Source organism: Cyrtonyx montezumae, unplaced genomic scaffold (genome assembly GCF_038088225.1).
Source record: "Cyrtonyx montezumae isolate F1298 unplaced genomic scaffold, pur_monq_1.0 scaffold_22, whole genome shotgun sequence".
Taxonomy (NCBI): Eukaryota; Metazoa; Chordata; class Aves; order Galliformes; family Odontophoridae; genus Cyrtonyx; species Cyrtonyx montezumae.
The window spans coordinates 3,767,338-3,793,272 of NW_027071959.1; the positions used below are offsets into that span (position 1 = coordinate 3,767,338).

A 25,935-nucleotide genomic window follows, 5' to 3' on the forward strand; every position below is an offset into this window, starting at 1 on the left:
TCTGCATCCTTAGTGTGGACCTAACCATGTCTGTGGAGCACTGGGATATGTCATTGCTCGCTGGCCAGGCATTCCCTTCTTCCTCAAGGAATATGTTGGCTGTCTGCAGCTATTGGCAGCTATGTCAGTGTGTGTCTTGTAGGGTCTGAAACATCTGGCAACCCATAGCTCAATGCTCCAAGGGGTCTTGTAGGGATTTGTGCTGTTGTCCATTGAGCTGATGGACAGATTTATTAAGGGTTGGGAGATATCTTGTGAATAGTTCATGCAGTAGTGGGCTCTGGAGAAGATGTTTGACTAGAGATGAAAGAGTCTGATAACTAGCAGCTAAGGATGTTGAATGCTTGTAATACTGTGTATTGTGTAGTATTTTCTGTGATCACGTAGGATGTTGGAGGCAAGGAACCATCTTATAGCAGGCTCTATATGTGGGCTGTATCTGAAGCTAATCAGTAACCCTGCCTGCAGCTTTTTAGCCACTAGAGAGCAGTGGGGCTCTGTTGGTGGAGGTTTCCCAGCAGCTGTGTTGTGCTGCTAACCTATTTGGGCTAAAGAGAATCTGTTGGGCTGTGGACACGGGAAGGCAGGAGGAGGAACCCAGACCGAGTGTCATGAAATAATATGCATTTTTACACATCAAGAAACCTCAGGGCAAGCAAGAGGTCTGTTGCAGATGCCCCTCTACTGGGATGGTCAGAAAAAACCCACTCAGTGTGAATTTAAGAAGCTGTCTTGTTAAATTGAACCAAATGGCACAAAGCCCTTTTTTAGGGAGATGAAAGAAAAAGTAGGGTAGCCTCTAATAGCAAGTAGTTGTAATTTGCTGTTAGAATAGGGTAGCTTTTATTTTTTAGTATTTTTTCTCTTGGCCCCTGATTTAAAAAGGACTTTGGATACAGATTCATAACCTTCCGTTTTGTAGCTCACCCTTTACTGAACATTATAGTCTGAGGCAGTGATTACGAAACTCACTAGGAACTGTGAACAAAGCAGAGGCAGAGGGGGCATATGAGAATAGCCAAAGTGATGCTTAATTTGAGAATATTTTCCTGTAATTCACAGCTTCTCAGAGTTCACCTGTGGTAGGAGAAAAAAATCATCATAACATGTAATAATAAAACTGGAGATAGCAACTGATGTATCAACTCATTAAATACTGCAATCATCAGACCAAATTTCCTGAGGAATAAGCAGAGGTCAATAGGGTTTGTTAAACTTAAGGGTTCTTCATTTTCATCAAAACAAATGTCCTCATTAGGAGCAGTAGGTTTTCAGTGCGTGCTTTAGCTGTCATCAAGAGAGTAAGGAACTGTGTCATACTCAGCACCTTCAGGTGAAGCCCTGATTTGGGCTGCAGTCACTCCTGCTGGTGGCAGAGCATGGAGTCTTCAGCTCTGCTGGATCAGGTGGGCTCAGGTCTGCTGGGCCGTGCACTTTGACCATCTCTAGGACAGCCACCTGATTCATATACTTCCCTAAATTAACCTTGCACAGTTCCAACACGTCGGACAGCTATCTTGATCTCAGCTAGGGGAGGGAAATGGAGACCCAGTGTGAAATGGCTTTCTCTGAAGGACAAATGAGAGGAATGGGACTGTGTCCCTGGAACCCGGATACCCAATCTCAGCAGCAGTCCTGACTAGCCCCATGCCTCATCTCCCTGGCATTCAGTGAGGGGGGGAAAGCCTTTTCAGATAGTTCAGCTTTCCAAGTGCTATTCCACTGGTGGCACTCACGTAGGAACTGCAGAGGGACAGTTTGCGGGGTATAGGATGTGACGTGTGGTACAAACCCTTCTTTGGTCTCTAACGTGCTTCTTGGGTAAGATCTCAGTGTAGAAACATAGAAATTACGGTGGTTCAGCATTACTTAAGAACTCAGCTGAAGAAGTATCACCTGCCTGGTCCCACTTCTGTATCAAAAGATAAAAGAGTAAGCAAACTCTTAGCTGACTGTGATTGCTGTGTTCAAAGCTGTGCAGACAGATGAAACAGAGCACCGTGTGGGTGTTGGTAGTGTGAGCTTTGCCCCAGAGCACTTGGGCCTGACCTTGACGGAGTGCTTCTGCGGAGTCGGAGTGTAGCTGAATGGTATTGGGAAAGGAAAACGTAGGAAGCAGATTCCTGGCAAGTGGGACATAACCTGACAGCTACAAGCTGTTTCATTAAAAGATGACGATTGGAGACTGTTGATCCTCAGCAGTTGTTTGGAACTAGGTCAGCAAGAGAGTCTGTGGTACTTGAAATTCTGCATCTGTGTGTATGTAAAATTTAGTTTATTTCCAGCTTAAATCAGTAGGTGTGACTGACTGCCCTGGGCTGGGTTGGCATGGAGTTGATTTCAGACCTCAGCTGCCTCTTGGGTTGAACCACAGCAGTAACCTCCTTGGTTGCAATGGAGGCATTGCTCATCTTGGCAAATGAACGTGTAATGACAAAAAACACTGCTGGGAGGATGCAGCTCTGTGGGTGGGTGGCATCTGTCACATCTCCAAATGATCTGCAGTGACTGTTTCCAAGATGTATGGTATCAGCTACGTTCCTGCAAGTGGACTGTGGAGGTGTTTATCAGTGACTTTGCACATGCATACTCAGGTAAAACTTGTGCCTGAGGGGTATATTCAAAGCATTCTGCTTATGTGTGATAAATGTGGCATCTCCACTGTGACATTCATTGCGCACGATGGTGATTTTGATCTCTGTGTAGAACTTTCCCTATTCATTCACTGTAAATAACTGCTATCTAGTGTCTTACAGAAGCGCCTGCTGTTATGCAGGCAAGAAACATGAGTTAATTTTGTGGTTGCAAGCATACCCTGCCTCAAACAAGTTCGTGGCATATAACCCAAGTGGGGAGAGAATTTGTATTAGCATTACATGCTGTGTGTGTTGGTTGTGCTGTATGTGTGGGGAAATGGCCTCGCTTCGTTCCCGTGTCAGCAGTTAAGTGCAGGATTGTAAGTGTGAATGGCAAAGTCAGCTGCAGGAGACATTTTTCAGCTTTGTATGAAGTAGTTCCCAAATAGCTCTGTTCTGACAATTGTGAAGAGAAATGACAGTTTTCCTCAGGCATTTGACTAATTGAGGAAATGAGCTTCTTGCAGCCTCACTGCTGAAGTTGGGGATAATTGAGGTGATGGACAGGAACGGTATTTTTAAGGCAGTCTCTCTACACTAACTGTAAAATGAGTTTACTAGTTGCAGAAAACCTTTCCTGTCCTTCTATCATTCAACAGCTGCTAGGTTTGCAGAGATAGTTTTGTCGTTTCCATTTGATCTTGTACAGAGTAAGACTCAAGAAAAAAAAATATATCTTTTTCCTGAAGGCTTATTTTCCTTTTTTTTTTTCCTCAGGGGAAAACAATGTTCTGCTTTTTGCTCTTCCAGTGGGGAGGGGGAAGGACTTGGCAGTTGTGTGTTAGGATTGGTTTCAGTGGCTATGACAGAGCAGAAATATTTAGGAACATCTCACTTCCAACCATGCTGTTGGTACAGAGGAAGAAGTCGCAGGTAGTGTTTAGAATCAGTTCTGCATTTGTATTTCCTACATCAGATAGTCTTGCAAGCACTGTCTGCATTCAGCTTATACATCACTGGTTGTTGAGAGGCAGAAATTCTTGTTGGAGTCAGGTTGTCCTATGAACAGTAATGCAGTACTGGCTAAAGCACTCAGGGTTCTCCTTTGAGTTACAACCCAGGCCAGGTGGAAAGCAGTCCTGTGTAACTTCTACCTACAAGAAGGGCACTTGGTGTAGTTTAATAGTCTGAGATTTGTCTTTGGGCTCTTCTTGTTAGGGAAAGCTCTCCTCCTCTGAACTGACTGCTGTTTGTATAAGTAATAAATTGTACAATCATTAAATCAGAAGATTTTGGGTGCAGAATGAAAGCCAGTACCAAAACCTTGCTGCTTGTATTTTGGCAGGTCTTACTCTTGGTGAACACTGCATCTTTTTTCTCCTTCCAACTGGTATTGCCTTCAATTTGGAAATCTTTGACTATGGAGCTTGCTCTATCTGCAGGATTCCTGTAGGCTTTCTCCAGAATTTTGTGCTTTTCTCCAGAACATTCTGCTGGGTGCCGTGTTGGAGGAAAAGGGCTGTTGTACACGTGTTGAAAAACAAGTGGTAAAAAAATAAATCCAACACTTGAACTTAATCTGTATTTCTAATTTTTGGTGCCTAAAACACAAGTGGTAAGAGTTGATAACTGAAACTATTTCATGCTGATGTCACAATAAAGCAGTGTTTTTATTCTCAGAGGGTAGGTGCTTATATTGCAATATCAAGGTGGATATGTACGTGTAGAGCGGGGAGGAAATTCAATGCAATATGGTGCTTAACTTATATCTTTCTATCCACCCCTGCTGTCAGGTGTTAATCCAGCTTCTGATGCTTGTGTTTGTGACACTTGTGTGTTGACAAGCCCAACTATGCTGTGAACACAACAGAAACCTGCAGCTCAGGGCTGGCACTCCCCAGAGCATCTCTAGTGCAGTTCTGTCTTCTTGAATGCATGCTGAGAAGCTTCTGCCATGTTTCTTTCTGTGTGGGTCTGGGTTAAAGGCAGCAAACTGGACTGACTCGAGCTAGTGAAGCAGATATTTTAGCTGAGTAGGAAAGAATGTACTGTTCAGAGACCTTTTGTACTTACAAGCTTGCTCTGTGATTAATGGTGTGTGCTGTGAGCTGTGACCCATTAGGAAAGTGCTGAGCAGGTAGAGGGAATCCAAGGAACTTGGGCAGAGTCACCTATCTGTGCACAACGTATACAGTGCAAAGCAAAAAATGCCAAGCTCTCATGCAAATTTATTCAAACCATTGCGTGTGCTTTGTGTGGGACCAAATTTCTTCTGTGCTAGAGGAGTGAGCCTTTGGTGTTGCTCGTGTGATAATGTACCAGTGTAAGTAGGTGTGGATTATCACTTTGCAGCTCCAGTTCTAAGGGGAAAAGAGGACTCAGGAAGAGGTCCTGGATCCCCTGCTCCACTGACATGTTCTGATGAGCTGCTGCTAAGTCATGGCACCAATTTCATGTGTTTTGCTTGCTGGTCTTTGGCTCAGCTATATATTTCAGTTTGAATGGAAAGTGCAGTCTGAAGAAAGCTATAGAACAGCTGTCCTATGGCTGGAAGAAACAGGTGGTGTCTGTGCTGTTCAAGAGGTGGTTGATGGGGTTCTGGATGATGATGATGATGATGGATGAATCTGGGGTTTGCAGCTGTGCATGATGCTGTGTTTGGATGCCAATGTGAGAATTACTTCTTACAGGAGGTGAGAGAGAAATGGGTACAAGGTAGCTTTCAGCAGAAAGCCTTGTTGGGATCAGACCTCTTTCAACCCCTGCAAGCAATATATGAAGTAATAAAGCACTCCCAGGAGTTTATAGGTGCGATTCTCTGAGAAAGGGTTGGGTACAATGCAATTAAGCCTATTGCAGCCCATGTTATTACTCACTAGTAGCAGTAGAAGTGGGTTGTTGATAGCAAGTGAGAGGCAGTTGGGGGCATGGATCCTCAGCATCAGGTTAACCATGGGTAGTGCACCTAGTGCATACGTTAGCTGTGCTTTACATGGAGTAGAACTCTGTATATGCCACTGCTTCATTTCTAAGGCCAGTAGTTTGCTGCCTTGAAATCCAGCTGTTCCACTTCACAACAAGGTGTGCTAACAGTGGTGGAAGTGTAATGAGACAAAGCCCTGGCACAAGGTAAAGGCTCATAAAATGTGAAGGCCCTAGTAGCAAATAATCCAGGCAGCAGTGGTAGACAGCATAATATTTTTTTGCAGCAGAGCTTTTATCATCTCAAATTGGACATGAATACTTCCACCTTACTTGTTGCCCTTGTAACAGACACTTGTTTCCCTGTCTTGGTACTGAGCTGCCCAATTACTGACTGAAGTGAGAGATTCTAAAGTCTTAGGCCAGTGAAGTCTATGCAATTTAGCCAGAAGTCACTGTTTTGTTTTCCCAATGGAAATATGGTTGGAAACTATTCTGTTATCTTGGGTCAAGATATAAGTAATCTGCTATTTGGCCACGTGACACGGGGTGAAAAATGCACTTCTCTGCCTTCCCTGCATGTTTTTGGGAAATGAAAAAGAGGTGTGGAGGTGGTCTTCAACCCAAGTAATTAGGATTTGTAATCATTACATGTGTAAAATTGCTTTCTGAACTGGGCCTCTTGTGGGATAGATAACAGTGTATTCTGAGTGAATGCTGTACCAGCCATGGAGGAACTGGGGAGTGACTGGGCTGCAAGACTGCCTCCATTTCACTCTGTAGCACGCTGAGATCAGCCTGCTGCTGGTATTTCCCACCCTGTAGCCTGTGAAATTTGTGGCATCTGTCTTGTGCCACAGTCCCTGGGTTTCAGAGAACAACACATGCAGGTATCTGATATCGCATGTCCAAAATAAAATAGGACTGTGTGTGTTCAGATGGGAGCAACTGCTGGCTGGTGCTTTGGGGTTTAAAGGGGCAGATTTGTAGGGCACTGAAGTCAAGAATGGCCTGCTAGTGCATGCACCTTGCATGTATGTACAAGTTTAGCACATGTTAAGTTGTAGCCTGTCTCTTATTTAAAATGCAAAGACCAAAGGATGTCACAGTTAATTCTGGTGTAAGGTTATGTTGTACTGCCACAAACATGATTATTCTTGTGCATCTGTCCACATTCTTCTTCTTTTTTTTTTGAGTTTTCTACATTTTTTTTCATAGCACTGACATACCATATGCATCTACAGGATGTTTTGTTGTTTAAAACACGTGGGAAGGACTGCCAGAGGATGCAGGCTGGCATCAGTTAAGGCTCTCAACTCAGAGAAGAGATTTGTAGTTTTTCTACGGATGTTTTTCTTTATCCATCTTATCAGCCCTCTTCTACAGACACTGGGAACGTGTCCAGAATGCTTGTGTGGGAAATGAGCAGTATTCCATGAGATCCTTATGGAGCTGTAGTGTTGACAGCCATTTGCTGCTGTGCTCGCTCTGTCAGGCACAGCCCTGCTCCAGCAGCTTGTGGAAGCAGTTAAATAGTGCTGTCATTGTGATTTGCACAGAAATAGCACTTGATCCTGGCTGCTATGTCTCACTTTGTGGGTCAGGTGCTTGAGTGGTCTCTCCTATTACTTAGGTTTTTTTTTCCTAAGAGGCCTGGACAGGTGGTCAGCTTCCTCTCTCTGCTATATAAGAATGTCCTGAGAATGTCTGAGAACAAGTAAGTGTTGCTTACTAATCGGAGAAGTACTTGGAATTAAAGGGTGCGTGCACCCTGTGCTAACCAGGCTCCCTTGGTGCTGCCAGGGGGAATTACTTGAGTCTGTGTGTGAGCAGAGTGGGGATTCCCAGTGGGGTTTAGTGAGGCTGAGGGTGAAGAAACTGCTGGAACCAGCAAGCAGTTGGTTGCAAGAGTTCTGCCTTGCTGAAGAGGCACTTCCAGGCGATGGCCCAGAGCAAAGCAGTGCAAGTCTGGTTTACTAACTAGGTTTTATCTGAAGGGATTTTGAGGGTCGGCAGTGCCCGCAGTGTGAGTTCTTACTAAAGGAAGAAAGCATGCAAAGCTGCAAACATTTTGACCCTGTTAATTGGTGAAGTAACTGGATATAAGCATTAAAGTCTTGCTTAGTGGATAAAATATTCCACAGGAGATCAAGCTCGATGTATGGAATAAAACTTCTTTATGATGGCCTACAAGGAGCTGCTCATCTACTTGCTCCATTGGAGAGGAATGGAAGTACTTCTAGAGGACGGGGTGTGGGTGGGATTGAAAGGGAAAACATTTTCTGTTCTTAACATCTTTACAGTACGTGAAAAACAAAGCAGGGAAGATCCCCATTGCAGCTGCAGTTATTTGCTCTGGGTTATGATTTGGGAAGGATAGAGTGCTTTTGGACACACAGGTGTGTGGCCATGTGCTGAAAGGAGTTTTCTGTGAGTTAACAGGTGGTTGATAATGTTCTGTATGTACAGGTGGCTCAAGTACTTGATTGCCCATTGCTCCATATTTGTGTCTCTCAGATTTAACTGTTTTATTTCCTGTATTTTTTTTAATTGGATGTTTCTGGAAGGAGTTCTGATTGTGCTTGGCACATAAGTACTCAGGTGGCTGAAGCTCTGGATGTTGATTTCAAGTCTTACTCAAGCCAGTAATAAAAGAGGAGAAGCAGAGCACAAAAAGAGCAGTGCTGCAAAGTAGGATTTAGGGATTCCCCCCCTTGCTCCTGACATTGAATCTTCTCTTTTTTGACATATTATGTCCTAGATTCCACAGTTCCTGATGATCCAAGTTCATGTGAGGTTTATTTTCAAGCAAAACTTTGCAGCAGCTCATGCAAAGCAAAATATTTTGGTTTGGGTCAACAGAAATATTTTTTTAACCTGAAATCAGTGTTGCTTCTTTTTTTTTCTTAAGGTTTTGGCCATTGAATGAAAATTAAGGCTGCGTCAGATTAAGTGTGCTTAAATATCCCAGTTAAAATCCGTGCAGCTGAATTGCAGTTGCTCTATTTAAGAACTTAAGTTTTGTCACTTTCACCTAAAAATCCATCTTGATGCTGGTTTCATCCAGGAGCTTTTGAAAGATATGGGGGATCTTGATGGTGAATCACTTGTGTTGTTTGTCCTTACTGGTTTGGTTTTGCTAGCAGAACTTTGCAAGGCTAGTTCTGAAACTGCTGTTCCTCCCAGTGCATGATCCTTGGTTGTGCCTCCTTTGCACACCTGAATCTTCCATGTAGCATGTATGTTTATCCTAGTCTGAATCTGTCCTGCACGTTTAACTGTCTTTGTGGTGTCTTTGTTGTTCCTGGACCTGAGACCGTTCATCACCCCTTGTGCCATTTTGGAAGCAGCATCGCCCTGCGAGTACTCCCTTCTGTCAGCTTAAACCCACAAGAATCTGAGCTGGAAAACCTGCCAGCCTCCAGGTCCTGGTGCCACCTTCTGCCACTGCCTCTTTAGCTTCTCCTCAATCCCTCTCCTTCGCTGCCCTTTCTGTGAGCAGTCAATGGGGACAATAAATCCTAGCCTTGAAAGATGCCTGTGCAAGCCTGAGTTTGCTTGCTCCCTCCCTGCACGGGGCGGGCTGTCCAAGCAGGAAGGTGGGCCGAGGGGAAAGCTTGTCCAATTGGCTTCTACAGAAAGTTATTATTCCTTCGTACCCTTGTCATTCCGTTGATTTGCAGCAGCAGCATATTCAGTAATATAAACCCTGTCTCTTGGGATTATGAGCGCGGTGACGCTTGGAGCAGCTGCCTGCATGTGTCTTACCCGCTACAGAAAAAGAACATGCTGCTGCTCCTCCTCCTCCTGATATTATCTAGTATCATTTCTTCCCTCCTTCTTTGTCTCTCTCTGACCTCCTCGCAGCTCCACGCCGCTCCATACTCGCTTCGTCTCTTAAGAAGACCACAGCTGAGTTTCCCAGCACAGCCCCAGAAGAGTTTTTGCCTGAACCAACATTAGGCAAAGAGGACAGAAAGCAAACGGGGGAGGGGGGGGGGAGAAAAAGCAATCTGAAAGTGAGCCAAGCTGTTGCAAGCAAGTCCTGGTGCTAAACCTGCTGCTTTCAGAGACCAGGAGGGGAGGAACCTTGTTTGGCGGAGAGGGGAAGGACAAAAGAAACTTGAAACTGGCTTTCCTTGTGGCATGTCAGTCCTGGACCCCCCCCTCCCCACCCCCTGCTCGTTAAATGAAAGCACCTGAGGAACACGAGATTGCCTGTGTGAGAGGGAGGGCTGGTGCTGGACTGGGTGAGGGAGGAGAAAGGCGACTTGTGGCTTTGTGGTGTGGCTTACACTGAGATCAGAGCTAGCGTGCCTGGGGGTGGGAACAGAAGGAGAAAGGGCACCTGATGCCAGCTGCCAATATGACAGAAACCCTGCAGCTCCCTGCCCTGCAAGTCCCAGAGCAGCAGGTGGTGGAGGGCAGCCGTGCCTGGTCCAGCTCGTCCACTCCCACCCTGCGCAGGAAGCGCTTCAAGATGAGGCGGATGAAGAATGTGCAGGAGCAGAGCCTGGAGGCCGGCAGTTACCAGGATTCTCCTTCCTCCAGCAAGGAATACCTGCAGCTCCCATCCATTGAGATCACCCCGTCCAGTGACGAGGACACTCCCTGGTCCAACTGCTCCACACCCAGTGCCTCCCCGCGCCGCAAGCGCTTCCTTCTGCGGAAGTGGCTGCGTGTCAGAGAGAAGAAGGAGTGCAGTGAGAGCAGGTACGTTGGTGGCCATCTCCTTTCCTGGCTCCCCGAAGAGCCCCTCGCAGTGGGTAGGGCCTGCTTTGCTTTTGGTGTGGCCTTCCCAAAGACTTTGTCCTCACCTAGAGGCTGGAATGGGTAATACGATGGGTTGGACTTGGTGATGGAGGATCAGATGGCCTCACTGTGTGTGCCAACAAGTGGGCATGTTGGAAACAGCATTGCTGGTCCTTCATTGTGGCCCTCCCTGTACCTTTTCTTGACAGTGCAGATCCAGTGGAAAGGACCTGAGTGGGTGGTGGGGCTGACTTCACTGGGGTGTCCTGCAGAGACTTTTGGGACAGAGGGTAGTGACAACTCAGCTGGGATTACCGGGACAGGGAGTGGTGATGCTATGTTTGATTCTTGTTGTTGGGTTGTTTTTGTGATGATGGTCGTATCTTTCCCCTGAGATCATCTCTGGAGGCCTTCATTCATTTGCTGGCATTGGGACAATGAGGAGAGGATGGATGTGGTGGGTCTGTGTGTCAAGATGTCTGAATTCAACTCTTGGCTGCTTTCCAGACCTGAAAATTATTCTGTTCTTTGGCTCAAAATCAGAGGGCAGATAATTCCAAGACTCCCAAGGGCTTGTCAGCACAGCTAAATGAATGCCCAGTGAGTTATTGTGTAGGCATATGAAGGAAAAGCTTTACCTTATCGAACAGTGCAGGTGTGATCGTGTCCGCACCGTACAGCGTAGCTCACTCTGCTTTCAGTGTCTGAGGGGAACAATGTACCTGTCACCAAGGGCCTAATAAATGCAGCATGCCTTCTCAGTGGGAACTTAGCACTTAATTAATCTTCATGCTAACTTAGTGTGGGCTAACTTGGCTTTCCTTTCAGCCTGTGGGGTTTATGCCTGAATGTAGGTGCTGTTTTCTCCTCTGAGCATATAGTAACTCTTCTTGCAGACATTCCCTTTGGCAAGCTCTGGCTTTTGTTTATAATTTCTTGGAAATTTCAACAGTGAATGCATGCCGTAAAGACCCTGATAATCCCTCTTAGGAAAGTAGTTTTTCCTTGGAAGACGTTTCTTGGCTGAGGAGTATTACTGGCTTCTTTCACCTACCTGTGGTGATGTAAGGAGTGATTCAGTTGATTGGTGCTGGGAAGATGGGAAGGACAATGCATGGGAACGATGCTGAAGTGTCAGACTCACAACATTAAGTTCTGAATTTCACCAGAGAACAGCTTTAGAGCTGAAGAACTTTAATTGGGGCTGAGCAATAGCAAGTGATTGAGGCAGAGGAGAGACAGATTTCTTTGTAAATGTGTTCGGGGAAAAAAAAAACAGTGAAAAACTTCAGTAAATCTGTGTACATGTGGTATCTGCATGGCTGTGCTGGCATGTCTCCTTATCCTTCGTTGGAAAGGCATCTCTGCCTTAACCTTGGTTATGTTTTTGAAGTGGGGACTGGAAAAAAGCTGCAGCAGTTGTTGGATTAGTTGGCATTAGCATACCAAAGCCAGCATGGCACCTCCTTCCTTCAAATGTAGCAGGTTTCAAACCTGTCCCGTTACAGTGGAAAACACATGATGTTTTCAAACGGAATTTTTCCCTTTCCAGTCCAGAGGAAACACCCCAATGTAATTAGCTTACTTGGACTCCCCAAAATCTGCCTCTTTCTTGCTACTGTTTCAGGGTGGTTCGGCTGTTTGCAGCAGGTGCTGGTTGTCACCTACTGTGCTGTTTGTTTAAATGCAAAAGGGAGCACCGTGTGGCTCCTGTGCAGCAATTAATTCTTATCATATTGGAGTCCAGCAGCCTGTACCCCATCACATGTCCGGATTTCCGCAGGGCTCTCCAGGGAGAGCTGCTAGCTGAGAGCAAGCTGTGCTCCAGCTGATGTGTTCCACTGATGCACACACTGCTCACGGCCCTGAGCCACAGCAGAGCATCCAAGTGAATAAACTCCATGCTATGAAGTATTTTAGGGCTCTGGTTAGTTTTTAGTAGCCTGTATAATTTTTATGGTTGTTTACTGACTGGTTCCCTGCAAACTGTTTGGTGGTGGATAGCGAGAGCCAAAGAGGGGCTGTTTCTTTTTGTTAAACATAAGGGGGTGTAAGAGCCTAGCACTGCCTATACCACTGAAACAGTGGGAAGAAGCCATTTTCTGACATAGGTCTTTTCCTGTAACTGATGCTTGCATGAAAACGTGATGATCCAGGTGCCAGAATTGCTCTGAGGGGCCTATACGAGTAACTGAATGATTTCTTAATGGATACAGGCAGCTTCTCATCAATGCTCCTTGTCTGTTCTTTGTCATCCTGTTAGAAAAAATCTTGCAAGCAGTGCAAAACTGGATTTTTGGTTTTGGTTTCCAGATTTGAATAAAGTGGATTTTGTGTTCCATCGGTTTCTCGGTGGGAGAAAGAAATCCTTCGGACTTGGGGAAATTGTCCAAGCAACCAGGCTCACTTTGAGGGAAGTAAAGGTGCAGTGAGATGGAGGAGCAGTGGCAGTGGGCTCTGCAGTGTTAACCATTAAAAGGTGACGTTTGTCTGTGCTTATTGCTTGAGGAAGTGCTGAAGAGTTTTAGGTGATGTTTGGAGCAGCGGGCTTTGAGAAACAACCCTGTGAACTATGGTTGTGACACTGCAGTGCCTTGGAATGGAAAGAATATTTGCTGGTTTCCTGAGACTTTTAACTGCTTTCAGTATAAAATTGCAATGTCTGTATATAAAGCTTCCCTTTGTATTACTTCTCAGTGCTGTACTGTCTCCTTATAATCACATTTAATATAACAGCAGCAATTTGTTGTTCCACCATCGCAGAGGACTGAATTATAATAATAAAACACCTGCTCTGTACTACTTACAGAACTTAACAGCTGTACTTTCTAATATTCAGAATATTTAAGTGATTTTCTTTTCCTGTGAAGAGCTCCCAGGTTCAGATGGAAAGCTTCCATGTAAAACCCTATTGCAGTGAAATAGGTGAGAGGGGAAAACTGTTTTTTCTTTTCTTCTACACTGAGTTTCTTGAATTTCTTGTCCTGAGCACTGGCTAGTGACAAGAGGGCAAGATGTTGCAATAACCTGTATTCCTTTAAACTTTAAACCTTGATTTGAGGAATTTCTTGAACTAGATGAGTGGGTGAGCGTGGAAGGGTCTAAGGTACACCTTGTATAACTGTCAGAGTAAACTCAGGCAGAACTTCAGCACCTCAGGAGCAGTAGTTGGGCTGTGTTGTATTGGGCTTCTTTTTTTTGGTAAGTTCCGTTGTCTGCTTAATTGACATGGATGTGGCAGAGTTTTGTGAGAGGGTTTTCATTTGTGAATAGACAAGTAGCTGTGGAAGTGGTCCCTGCCATGATTTTTTTTTTTTAATTTCAAAGGGGTGGTGATAATTCTTTGGTGTTCAGAGTGAAATTGTCTTTTCTTGCACTCCTTGTGATGTAGGTAGTTCACTCAGCTGTAGTGTGGGGAGGGAGGGCCCAAGAGATCCAGAGGACCCAAAGAGCAGTCTGTGTACCTCAACATCCTTTAAGTGACAGATGCAGTGTTGGATTTACTATGTACAGAACAGGGGAAGCTTTGTGGAAGTTGTATGAATGTTTGTATGTGGAATATATATAGTGAGGACCATTGAACTCTGAGGTGTGCATGCTTTGTGGAGGGATCCCCATGCACCCAGTGCTGTAATAAACCAGTGTCAGCTTTCTAAACTATCCCTTGGTTTGAAGAGTGCTCTTGGTTACAGTTTTTGGTAACAAGTTATTCTTTCATAGCTTGAAGCCAGTAAAGAGTTCTTGAGTTGTCCTTTAAGCCATGAAACACACAGGAAAAGCATGGCCAAGTGTATGGGAACAGCAAGTGCAGTCTCTCTCCCCTCTTGCTGCAAGGGCTTCCACAGAAATGCTTGCCTGCCTTGGCTCTGATGGAAAAACCACACCGTATGCAATGGGGAAACAAGGAAAGTGTTTGTTGTGGGATTAAGAGGTTGTCTTGTGTAGACACATTGTGCTCCCCCCCACCATATGCATGGAAATGCATTTATCTGAGCATGTATGTAAGCACAAAGTTTAAACCTCCAGCTGGATGTCATGAATTTGGGCAAACTTTGTTTTCTCCCAAGTCTGATCTCGAAGACCAACTTCTGTACTGCTCAAGGATTTCAGTCAAATGATTGTTTTTTCATGTGAAATCTTCAATCTGTTCTCCCTTAACAACAAATCATTTTTTCACTGTTTGGAAGAGGACAGAAGGCTTCAGATCCCTAAAATCAGTGTGGAGACTCATCAGAGCCACTTAGAATACAGAATTGCTGAAGAAATGCTGTCTGAGCACACAGTTATCAGTGGCAGATGATGTACTCTTTGGCTCTTGCTCCTGCTATCAGGAAAAAGCACCCTGTGTCCTGGTTGGGACTCTACATTTTGTGTTAGGGCTGTGCTGCCCTGGCTCACAGGTGGGTACCCAGGCTGGGCAGAGGAAAGCTAACCGAGGGATGACTGCTCTTTGCACTGCAGCCTGTTGTTTGAAGGCAGAATTGGACCTGTTTGGGGCTCAGAGGGAGAGCCTTGTTAAGAGACAAGCTATAGAAATATGAAGCATTTCTACAGCTCTGAGTCCTTGGAGCAGGTGGGGGCTGCTAGGAGAGAATCAAGCCAACTTCATACAATGCTATTGCAAAAACAAAAAGGAAATAACTAATAACACTAAAAACCCAAATGCAGACAGAAAAACCAAATCCACAAAATGCAAGAAAACCCCGACCCGTTTGCAGGGGAAGAGTGACATCTTGTGGGCTCAGTTTGCAGTTCTCCATCAGAAATGGAGCGGTCACTTCTGGCCACTGCAGCCTGAGTAAGGGCTCCCTTTCGTGGCTGCTTTGTCCTGCTGCCCAGACCCGGGTCTGTGAGCACACAGCAGGCTGGTAGTTGAACGTTAGTCTGTATGAGACCACTCTGGGGTGGTGTGATGAAATACTGTATAGAACATGTGCAATGTTACTTCTGTTGTCTCTTAAAGCTCTTAGGAAAGATGAGATGAGGAGGCTTTAAACCACTCGTGCCTGTTGTACATCAGATATGAACTTCCTTCCTTAGGTTCATCTAGTGAGATGAAGGATGTACCTTGCGTTTTTCTTGGTCCAACTTTTAAACCGAAGTGTCAAATGGGGATCTGTCTTAATTGCTTGTCTTTTATTGCAGCAGCCAGCAGAGCAGCCAGCAGAGCAGCCACGATGACGACTCGTCCCGATTCCTGAGCCCTCACACGCGTGACGACAGGTAGGGCTGGCAGTAGCTAAACTGCAGGGAGATCCTGCAACCACCCAGCAAGTCCTGCTGGGTTGAGACCTCATTTATGTTCCCTCTGTTTCTTAGGAGTATCTAACAAAAGAAAGAAGTGACTTGCATTTCTAAGTGCGACTTAACAGGTCTTAGCCATGTCTGGAAAGATGTGTTTTTCATCTGGTTAATGGTAGGATGTGTGGGACCGACACATTCAGTCCCTGGGTTACCCTGAGTTTGATTCTCTAGCTCATTTTCAGACTCATTCCCTGAAATTTTAGTTGGTGTAGACTGCTCATGAGCAGCTCTGATCCTTGAAAATGCCCAAGTGAAATTTTATATGTAATTCTTGTCCTCAGCACAATGTGAATGTTGGCTGTTATATTCTACTTGTGATGTGTTGGGATGGTTCTTGAGTATTTTTTCTGATGAGGGTGGTGAGGCACTGGCACAGGTTGCCCAGAGAAGTGGTGGTGCCCCATCCCTGCAGACCGCCATGGTCAGGGGTCAGGGCTTTGAGCACTGATGGAGGTATGGGTGTCCCTGTTCAATGCAGGGAGTGGGAGCAGACTGCAATTGAGCGTCTTTTCCAACCCAAATGGTCCTATGATCTGAGCTCACTTGTAGAAGCTGTGATGTTTCTTGTACTTAGAGTTGATTTATGACTGCTTTAAACTGCAGCACTGGCACAGAAGCTGTTGAAAAATGAATGCTTATTTTTGTGTGTGATTTATTATTGTTACTTTGCCCAGAGCCATATCATCAAGAGTTTTGCTGCACCATATAGTTCATCTTGTGAGCCTGGAAGTGCTTCATTTTCTTTTGTGCCCTGAGCCTTTCTGTCCCAGGCCAGCTCCTGTGGGTCCCTTTTCCTAACAGTGCCCTGATCTAGACTTGAGATTTCGTTAGTTTTCATGTTGTGACTGTGTTTCACTGGGGAGTTGTTGCATTTTCCTTTACTGCTGCTACTGTGGATCATAGGAGTGTGTGTGCTGGGGGTTGTGGAAAGGTGCCTTTCAGCTGCTGCTGTATGAGAAGCATCCAAATGTGGCTTCTGCTCTGTGTTCAGTCAGTAGAGCTTTGCTCCTGCTCTGTTATTCAGTTACTCACCCAAGCTATCCTTGAGGCCAAAGGCCTGTCTTACTGACCTCAGCAGGGTGAACTCTTCATGGACTCAAATTCCCCACTGATGTCAAAGATTGAGTAAGAATTGAGTAACAGCTAAGGAAGCATCTGAGGAATCTCTCACTTGAGAGAGCATCCTGACCCTGGAGATCTAATTAATATCCCAGCAGAATTCAGCACTGAATTAGTACTTGGTAGTTGCAGCTAAGCTTTTCCTCCATATGTTTCCCTCCAATTATCAGTCTCTGTGGTGCTGTGGAGCCTGGTATAATTGACTAGTGGGGAGCAGTGTTTGCAACCAGCAAATAAAGAATCTGACAGCAAAGCAGATGGGCACTTAGATTATACCTGGGCTTTCTGTGTACATAGAGCAGCCTGGATTTAATTTCAAATCAGTTTTGCTTTCACAGATGAATGTTAATCCTAAAATGACCCGTATAACCATAGTTCACAAAGTAACTTCATCAAGCTTCACTGGTGCAGCCTCCCTTTGGATAGCAGTGACTCCTCCTCATGTAACTTGCCAAAAACATCTCAGTCAAAATCACTTCTAGTTTCCTGTAAGATACGAAGCTAGATGTGAATTCAGCTAACAAAACTTCTGAGAGCTTGCTACCCGTTATCCCTATTAGCAGAGTTGAAGGTTATTGCTTGCTGCTCTTAAGGTTGGTGGTCTCGACCAGTCACAAAGGTCCTCCACCCATGGGCTTTCACCTCTGAGTTACAGCAGTGAAGGCCCAGAGGCAGCTGTGGTTTTTTTTTTTTCATTTATGGTATAGAAGCTCAAACTAAAAATAACAAAGAGGTTTCATAAGTCCTGTAAGCAGTGACAAAAGCTGAAGAGAAGGGCAGAAGAGGGGAGAACAAGTCATGTGGTGCACGCCTTCTCTTGGCGTGCTGCCTCTGGCATCACAGGCAGGTGCGCTGGAAGGATCAGAGCAGAGAGCAAGCAAAGATCAGCATGCCTGGAAAAGGGCTGAAAGAAACTGCCCCAGCTGAAATAAAGGGATGCTGAGTTAAGTAGACTCTGGGATTTAAAATATTAAAAATAAAAATGGAGAAAAATACGTAGCTGAGGATAATTGATACCTGAACTAGGTATAAGCAAGATCTTAGTTGATTAGATCTTAGTTGATCTTAGATTGAGTGCTCTCCTTGTGAAAGATGGTACCAGGGAGTGCTGCTCGTGGAGTTAACTGCTCAGTGATGGGCTTCCAAGGATTGTGCTCCAACCCGTGGCCTCTTTCAGAGAAAACTCAATGTTTGGTCTGCTGATGGATGTGCTCAGTGGTGGCTAGCAGCTCTATTTCTTGGTGTGAGCTGTTGTTCGTTGGTGAATTGCAAAGTACAGCCATGGTCCAGAACTCACACCCCGAAAAGGTGTCCTGCAGCATGGCGGTGAGGCAGGTCTGCCACCTGCACGTGTCTTCTCTGAGGAAAAAGCTTTCCTTCTGCAAAGTCATGTAAGTTGTTGTGTGCATCGTGTCTGGTTGCTAATGCTGAGGGGGGAGCCTGTGCAGATTTGATTTTTATGGTAAATATGTGCTATGTGGGTAGTTTTTGGAGTCGTGGGATGGGGAAGTGAGGGTAGGAAGACTTAGGTTTTGCCTGAGCTCAGAGCTCTGCTCTCTGATTCTTGGGTGCATTTAGATGAATCATTTCTGTATCTATGAAATAAGGAGGAAAATTATTTTCTGACCTCATAGGAAACGGATAAGAGACGCTGGATTAAGCCTGTGGGTTGAAACACCACAACCATAAGAGCATGAAGAGAAGTGGTAGAGCTGAGTTGGCGTTCACATAATTGTGCTCACAAGCAGCTTAACTTAAAGTAATTCACAGAGTGGGTAAGGTTGGGATGGAGACAGCTGGAAACCTTGAGATGTGTGCACATCCAGTTCCCTAATCATTGTCACAAGACAAGGATGTGTATAAGTTGCCTTGAGCTCTGGATTCTGGATGAAGTCTAAGGTCACGAGCCCGCTTGTGCTTGAACAAAGAGCTTGTTCTGCCTCGTGGCATTGAGGTGTCTATCAGGTTAAGGATGCAGAGGAAGCTTTAATGAAGAATTTCAGCTAGTGAGCTGGAGGAGAAATCAGTCCTCAGCCTTGTATACAGTCTAAGTTTTACCTTTGCTTAATCCAACAAGAGTTTCCTCAGAGGATCAAAATTGATGAGGAAGGAGGGCAGACATCTTTTGTTAGTGCCAATGTTGTGTCTTAGGGGGCTATGTATGAGAAACTGGGAGGAGTTCTGTGCTGAAGTTGAGTACTTTGGACTTGCTTATGCTGCACCTTCCTAGCCCATGTCCCTTTTCCCCTTGACATGATGAGAAATTGACATCCATACTTCCCCTAAACCCCGCTGAGTCAGTTGGACTTACTGTTAAATGGACTAACTTCAGAGGAGCTCAACCAGAATGGTGCAAACCTTTGTCACGCAGGAAAGATGGTTAATATTTAGTCAGAGCTCATGTCCTCCCCCATCCTCCTCACCTCGCTGCTGCTGATTGCTGGGCCCAGTGCTGATTCTGAGCTGCAGAAGAGCAGCAGTGTAAGAGCAGCTCTCCTGCACTTGGGTTGCCAGATCGCTGCTGTCAGCGGAGCTATTGTGAATGGAAACAGCACCCGCCCTGTTCCTCATGCGCCAGCATTGTTCCTTCCTTTGAAGATGGGCTGTTGTTAATTACAGTGTGCTTGGAGCTGCTCTGTTGGATAAGGCAGGCTGCTACCAAGCAGCTGGGATAAGATGAATTTCTCCTTTCTGTGTTTAGCTGAGAAGCTGCTTTTGCACCTGGCTTGCCAGCTCAGTGGTTCTGCCCTATAAGAGGGATAAGCTGTTGGGGAGGAAAGCTCTCATGAAGTCCTGGTGTTGTAAGGATGTTCTTTTTCTTTTCCATTCTTATTTTTTTAGTCTTAAGGAGACTGATCTTGAAAGCTGAGAACACTTTGTGATTTTGAAGCAAGGGGAATGCACCCCAAGCTTTTCTCCTGTGGGACAGAGGAGTATGGAAGGACAGGTACCTCTCATCATTCTGACGGGCTGGCAATCAGGAGACCTCAGAGGGTGAACTGGATTTCTTGTGCCTACGTCCTCTGTTCTTGCCATTTCAGCTGGCAAGAGTAGAGATCAATTGACAAACTTGAGAGCTGGGTAATTTTATGCTTCCTGTAGTAATGTAACGTGTCCTAACTCTGGATGTTAGCTGGTGGCCACTGGTGAGAGGTGGTTTAATCGATATCACAGATAGCTTTTGTGCAACAGTAGGTAGAGTACATTTAGAGTCCTAACCATCACTGAAAAGAAATCATTCTTAAAATTTGGCCCTCTGTTCCAAGCTGCTATGGCACAAAGGTATCTGCCTGTCTCCCTTTTGAAAACTGTCATCTCTAAGCTTTTAGCATGAGTGCATCCACGCAGATCAGAGAAGGAGTTCACAAAGAAAGGTGTGATCTTACACCAGATATAACAGCAGGGAGATGCAGGATTTGGATCTCACTTCTCAATTTCCTGATCAGTTCTAGTCCAGTAGAGATGGTGCTTTATCATTAGGTAAAATCCCCACTGTGCCTTGAATATCTCAATGAATGCAGAGGAGGTCTGACAGGCCTCACACGGCTGCGTCACTAGCTTGTGATGCTCAGGAACATGAGGAGGAGGAGAGGAGGTGTTCTAATGTCCCTCTTCTTCCCTTTCTGAGACGTGGGGCAGACTCCTTACCTTACCTGCCTTCCTGAGTTCCCGAGAGCAGAGTTTGTGAAACCATATTTCACTTGGAGACCTTCAGCAATAATCACTGCATCAGCTCTGTGTCCTCTGGGAGCATTGGGATATTCAGAGTATTACAGCTGTTAGTGTGAGGAGTGCAGTGGTGGGGGGCAAGCTGGGACACATGGCTGTAAACCATCCCATTTCACAGAGCTCCAGTTCAGTAGGTAAGCCTCCTGTCAGCAGGCTTACTTGCAGCATGCTTTCAGCTGCTAAGCCCTTTGCACAGATTCACCTTGCAACAAAGCACTTACTGTGCCTCAGAGCCTCTGCAAACCTCTGTTGCAGTATTAAAACTTCAGTACTGCTATAGAAGCAGCCATCAGAGGGTTTCAGAGGACTTAATTGATTTTAGTCTCTCATAGCCAGAGCTAGGGCTTCTGAATGCAGAGGAGTGAAACTTCTGGGGTTGGCCAGGCTTGTAAGCATGGTGATGCTGTGTTGCTTGAATTAGACTCTTTTAATTTGCAACTGTAGGCCAGAAGTTCCTAAGTTGTGGAACACATCATTTCTGTTGCGTAGATGCCTCCTTAACATGGTAAGTGGCCTGGGATACATCTACATATGTATCCTTCCAATCATACTGCATCTACCTGAAGGTGGATATAGGAGTTATGACTGTACCAGGAATCTCTTCTTTTTGACACATAGAAATGAAGTGGTGGCAGAAGTTTGTACAAGGTTTCCTCAGAAAGTGCACTGCGTAGGCAGTACCTCTGTCTCCCTGTCAGAGAAACCCACCTTCCTTTGCAGAAGGTATTTTAACAGAGAGATGTTTTAACTGAGATGTCATCAGAAACCACTGTGTGTCTGCAAGTCCTGCTGGGAGCTTGCCTGGCACTCCTGGTGCAGAGATAAGATCTGGAAGTATGTTCTTTCATTGTATTTTGTGGAGTGATTGACAGATTAATGCAGTGCAGTAAAACAAAGGTGTTATTAAAAAAAATAATGAGGAGGAGTGGGGAGAGAGATGTTACATAGCTCTACAGGTGACAGCAATTCTTCTTTGTAATGAGAAGTGCAGTGCTTGAGGTCTCCACTGTAGCCTGTGTTGTTTAGATGGAAGGCAAATGTTACTTACATGGGACTCCAACTCTAGATGTACATCAAGAGACAAGTTGCTGGTAGAGAGGATGGTACAGAAGAAAGGTAACAGAACCTGTCCTTTAACTCTTAACTCCTCGGTGGAGAAGCTTTGGAGCCAAAAAGCCTCACATTGAAAGGAGGTGTTTCCCTCTTCCTGGGAGCTGGAAGTGAAGCTAATGTATTTCTTAGCAGCACGAGTTCATCTCTTACTAAACAGACATCCATCTCAGTGGAAGGAGGTGATGGTACTGTTAGTCAGCTGTGCTACAACTGACTATTCAAGCAAGCAGATGGAGCTGCTTGTTGTGTCTGAAGGAAGTGCATGACATCTCTTCTGCTGTCCTTAGTACAGTGCTTTGTAGTTAATTGCAAGTGGTAAGGTGAGAAGGGTGACTTGAGGTGTCAGCCCCTTCAGCTGCTGCAGCTGAAATGTGCTTAGGTTGCTGTTAAGGGCTCAGAGCTCTCGAGCTTTTCCTGAGAGTGTTGGAGATGGAGCAAAATCTGCTAATTTGCAGTGACTTGTTGGATGTACAGCGGGCATGGGAAAGAAGATAACTACTCAAGAGAATAGCTGGGGGAGAAGCATTGCAGGGATTAGGAGGTTAAAACCCATCTGTTGAGCCAGTAAATGGGCAGGCAGGATGGGCACGTATCAGAGAGCAGACACTGAAAGCTTCTTAAAATTTTTCTAGAGTTCTTCTCACCACTTTACTGTGGCCTTTTTCATGCTTTTAGTGCTGCTCATCTTTGGCGTATGGAAGTATTTGCAATGTTTACCTTGGAAAATGCATGCATCTCTGCGTTTCATAGTTGGCTGTCTCAACAGGGAAATACCAAGCACTCAAAATATATGATACAAAATGAAGAAGCAGAAAGGAGATGGGGGCTGCCTGGGAGTGCTGAGGTGATCGATTCTTGATGCGTTCCATGAATGCTGGAATTAAGACACTGTCTGGAAATGCAGTGCACACAAAATAATAGCGTGAGGAAGAGGTAGTGAAGTGTTAAGTGCTTTATGGAGAGCTGTTCTGGCAACTTTGGGTTTTAGTTGCTTTTTTTTTTTTTCAAATGCTTTCTCTCCACCCTGAGATTCTGCCTCCATTTAGCAAAGTGCTCAACCCAGCAAGGAGCTCATCTTCGTGTCACCCATAGCAAGGAGCATCTTCGGCAGAGGCTTGAATGATGCTGTGCCTTTAAAATTGAATCGCCTGTGATAGAAGAAATCTGAGAGCACAGAAAAGAAACCAGTGCCTCTTGCGCAGAGTGAGCTCTTTGGAGATTTCTCCATTGCTCTGCGTTCTCACCAGCCTAGTCACTGCTCCTTCCCTTTGGGGCCAAACAGCAGCGACCACGATAACATCGATGAGAGCCATTCCAGAACAGTCTTCATGGTGACATTACATCCTCCTGCGGTGGACTCTGAGGTCACCTCTCTGTGCTGCTTTCTCCCCAAAACTGCTGTGCGTGTGTAAGCCAGCTGGGATTCAATCTTCTTCGGACTAAACAGCGTTTCAGTCCCTCACTGCTGAAGCAACACTTGCTCAGGTTCCTGGGGAACACATGGCACTTGGACAGACTTTCCTATGCTGATGACTGTAACCGTGTGAGTGCTCACTGCGACCTCCTCATTTCTTCTTTTCCTTCTCCTCCTTCCTTGTTCATCTTCCCATCCGTTTCTTTCTTGGCCTTTGCAGAATATTTGTTGTGCATTTCGGTGATAAGATGGCAGCATGCGTCTCCCCACCGCGCCATGCATCGTAACAAGGTCAGGTGTTATCATGGGTACTAACCGAAGTCTGTCCTTGAAGCCCCCCTGCTGGACCTCTGCTTTTGTCCTGTGCTCCTGCAAGTTTGACATAAAACTCTTCCTTCAGCCCTCTCTGCTGCTTGTTCTCCCTTCCCTCTTAAGTACCCCAGTGTGAATCTTCAGTTGGAGTATGCCTTTGTGTTCTCTCCCTTACCCTTTTTAAGTGTCAGGTCGCATGTAAACATGGGCCTTGCTCGAGGGATTTTGGTCTGTCAGAGTTTCAGGTGTGGTAAGGTGACAGAATTTCTCTGTTGTGGAAAAAGAGTGGCTTCACTTTAGGCTTAGACATGCAGGTGCTCAGACTTCCTTGCCTATCCTGAGCCTTAGAGGCTGTCACTTTGTGTGGCACCTGCCTTCAAACTCAGGATCGTTCTGGGTTTCCAGATGAGGGGTGGCTTTGTGCTATGTGACACAGTGAGATAAGTGATCTCCTGTATTGTATCCCTAGCTGTGAGCAGTCACCCTTTGTTCCACCTTGTTGTTGGTGCCACTTCTATTGGGAGATCCCTCTAATGCTGTGCTGAGTGGCTTCTGTCTGCAAGTCGGAGCCTTTTGTCTAAGAGCTGTGTCTGGAGTTTCTGCTTTCTCTGATTTAGTCCAGTGTTTCAAAAACAAGAGGGTTCTTTTCCTTCAAGACTTTGCAATTATTCCTATAGGAGTTCATTCTTGAAGTCAGCATATGGTGCACATACTCCTGCTGCAATACTTCTCACCCCTTTGTCTGCAGCAACTGAAGTTTATTTTATTTTATTTTTTTGCCAGGGAGAGAACATAGCGCTGGATGTGTGGGTCAGACCAGTACAGAAAGCTTTGTTTCTCTGATGTGCTGCCTCTGTGCCTCTGTGGATTGTCCTTTTAAGCAGTGTCAGCCCATAGGCTGAAGTTTATACCTTGTTTAAAGGTTTAGCTTGGTGTTCTCAAAAGACTTTCTGCGGAGGATCTGGAGTCCTGGCTGTTAGGCGTTTCAGAGCACTCTGATTTTGAGAGATCAAGTGCTGAGCATTATACTCTTGTCCTGTGAAGGTGGCAGGCTTGGGTGTGATATATTCCATGCCATGAGTTACTTCAGAATATCCTGACCTAACAAAAAAGGGAGGTGAGTAGTCCATAGCACTCATGCCTCCAAACCATCAAGCCTTACTGCCTTCCTGTTGATTGCTGCAGGTTACTTGCAATGGAAGGTAAAATTCAAAGGTGGCTTTTTAGCTTCCTGACAAATGGAGATCAAGGAGGAGCTTCAAGCCGTAATCCATATATTGAGTCATGAAGTTGTCTGCTGTTAGCCTGCCTCTTCCCACAGTGAATGAGCCTTTTCTTGGAAGGGCTATTGCACCGTTGCAGGCAAAGGCAAGTTTGAACTCTTAACCTTCCAAGACAATGATGGGAAGAAGAGCCAGAAGAGCTTGTGTGAAAGCAACAGCCCTCTTCCGTTACAGTATTGCTCTGAATCATCCCAGGTTCTCTGCTCTGCTGATATTGATCATCATTCTCCTTCTTGAGAAATATTCTTCCCCTCCTAAATCTTCACAGGAAATTACTTTTTTTCCCATCTTTTGACAGAGAAGCTTATTGTTTTTTTTTCTCTTTTTCTCATGATAGCTGAAGTTCTCTCTATCCTGCTGTGGTACTCTTCAGCCTTGGTCTCCCCTCCAGGACCCCAAGTCACAATTTTCATGCCCCGGCAAACCATGCTTGGCATAGAAAAAAGCAACTTAGATGCACTTTCTTTTCTGCATACAGCACGACTACAGCTCCCATGATGCCAGGAGTGCAAAATGCACGCTTTATTTCTGGGAATGAAGTCTCACGTGACTTCCCAGATGCTGCAGCAAAGAGGGAGTCCCTTCTGTGATTTTTTTTTTTTCCCTGGGAAATGGAGGTGTGTCCTAGCCTGCGGATGCTGTGATTGCATCTGACAGCAGAGGCTGTAGGGCTGCAGAACACTGCTGACTTCAGGAAGGAGCTGGGAATTTATCCATCTGGCTTGTTTTCCTAAACACTAAGGTGCAGAACAGTCAAACTACCTCTTCTGTGTTCTGGTTCTCTTCGTAGCTGTTCTTTCTTTCCCCTTAATGTTCACTTGTTTATTTATTCCCTACTCTTCCCTGCTGCCAGCCCTGTCACTAACAGGGTTTTGCATTCCACAGCAGCTCATGGTTTTTGACTGCTGTTTGAAACTCCTGCAGGCTTTCCTTTCTTGCCACACCTTGCAGGCAGTGTGCTGAACTCTGCCTGCAGGTCACATCTCTTCCAGGCAGCTCATGTCAGAGTCTGAGCCCTTTGTTTCCATCATGTGTGTACCTAAAGGAGTCATGTTTTGGTTCACGGGCTCTTTGAGGCTTTGCAGGCTCATACCCCAAACTAATGCAGTGCTATTGCCCTATCTGTTCATAATGCTTTGGGTTCTTACCCAGAACTCAGTGTGTCACACTGGGTTGTACGCTTCAGAGGAGTGGACTTCCTCAGGAGATGTTTCCTGTTTTGCTCTTAAGTTCATGAGCTGGAATTAGCAGCTATGAATGAGAGTGCAGAGTGGGAACTGAGCTTTTCCTAAAAGGCAAACTGATTTTTATGAGTAGGTGATGACATGAATGCACCGTGACAGGAGGACACCAGAAATAAACCCTTTTAATATGCATTTAATAGAATATAGTACACTGAGCTCAGTAAAGC

The 25,935-nt window shown here is 45.4% G+C and overlaps 1 protein-coding gene across 2 annotated transcripts in view; it reads left to right on the forward strand.

Annotated features, from left to right (window-relative positions):
- The first annotated feature begins 9,849 nt into the window (after positions 1-9,849).
- GRAMD1B (GRAM domain containing 1B) overlaps positions 9,850-25,935 on the forward strand; it is a 73,284-nt gene continuing 57,198 nt past the window's right edge. For both annotated transcript variants that reach the window (XM_065738509.1, XM_065738510.1), the window contains exons 1-2: positions 9,850-10,211; positions 15,396-15,473. In XM_065738509.1, the coding sequence (XP_065594581.1) occupies positions 9,850-10,211; positions 15,396-15,473 (440 nt within the window). The remainder of the gene's footprint in view (positions 10,212-15,395; positions 15,474-25,935) is intronic.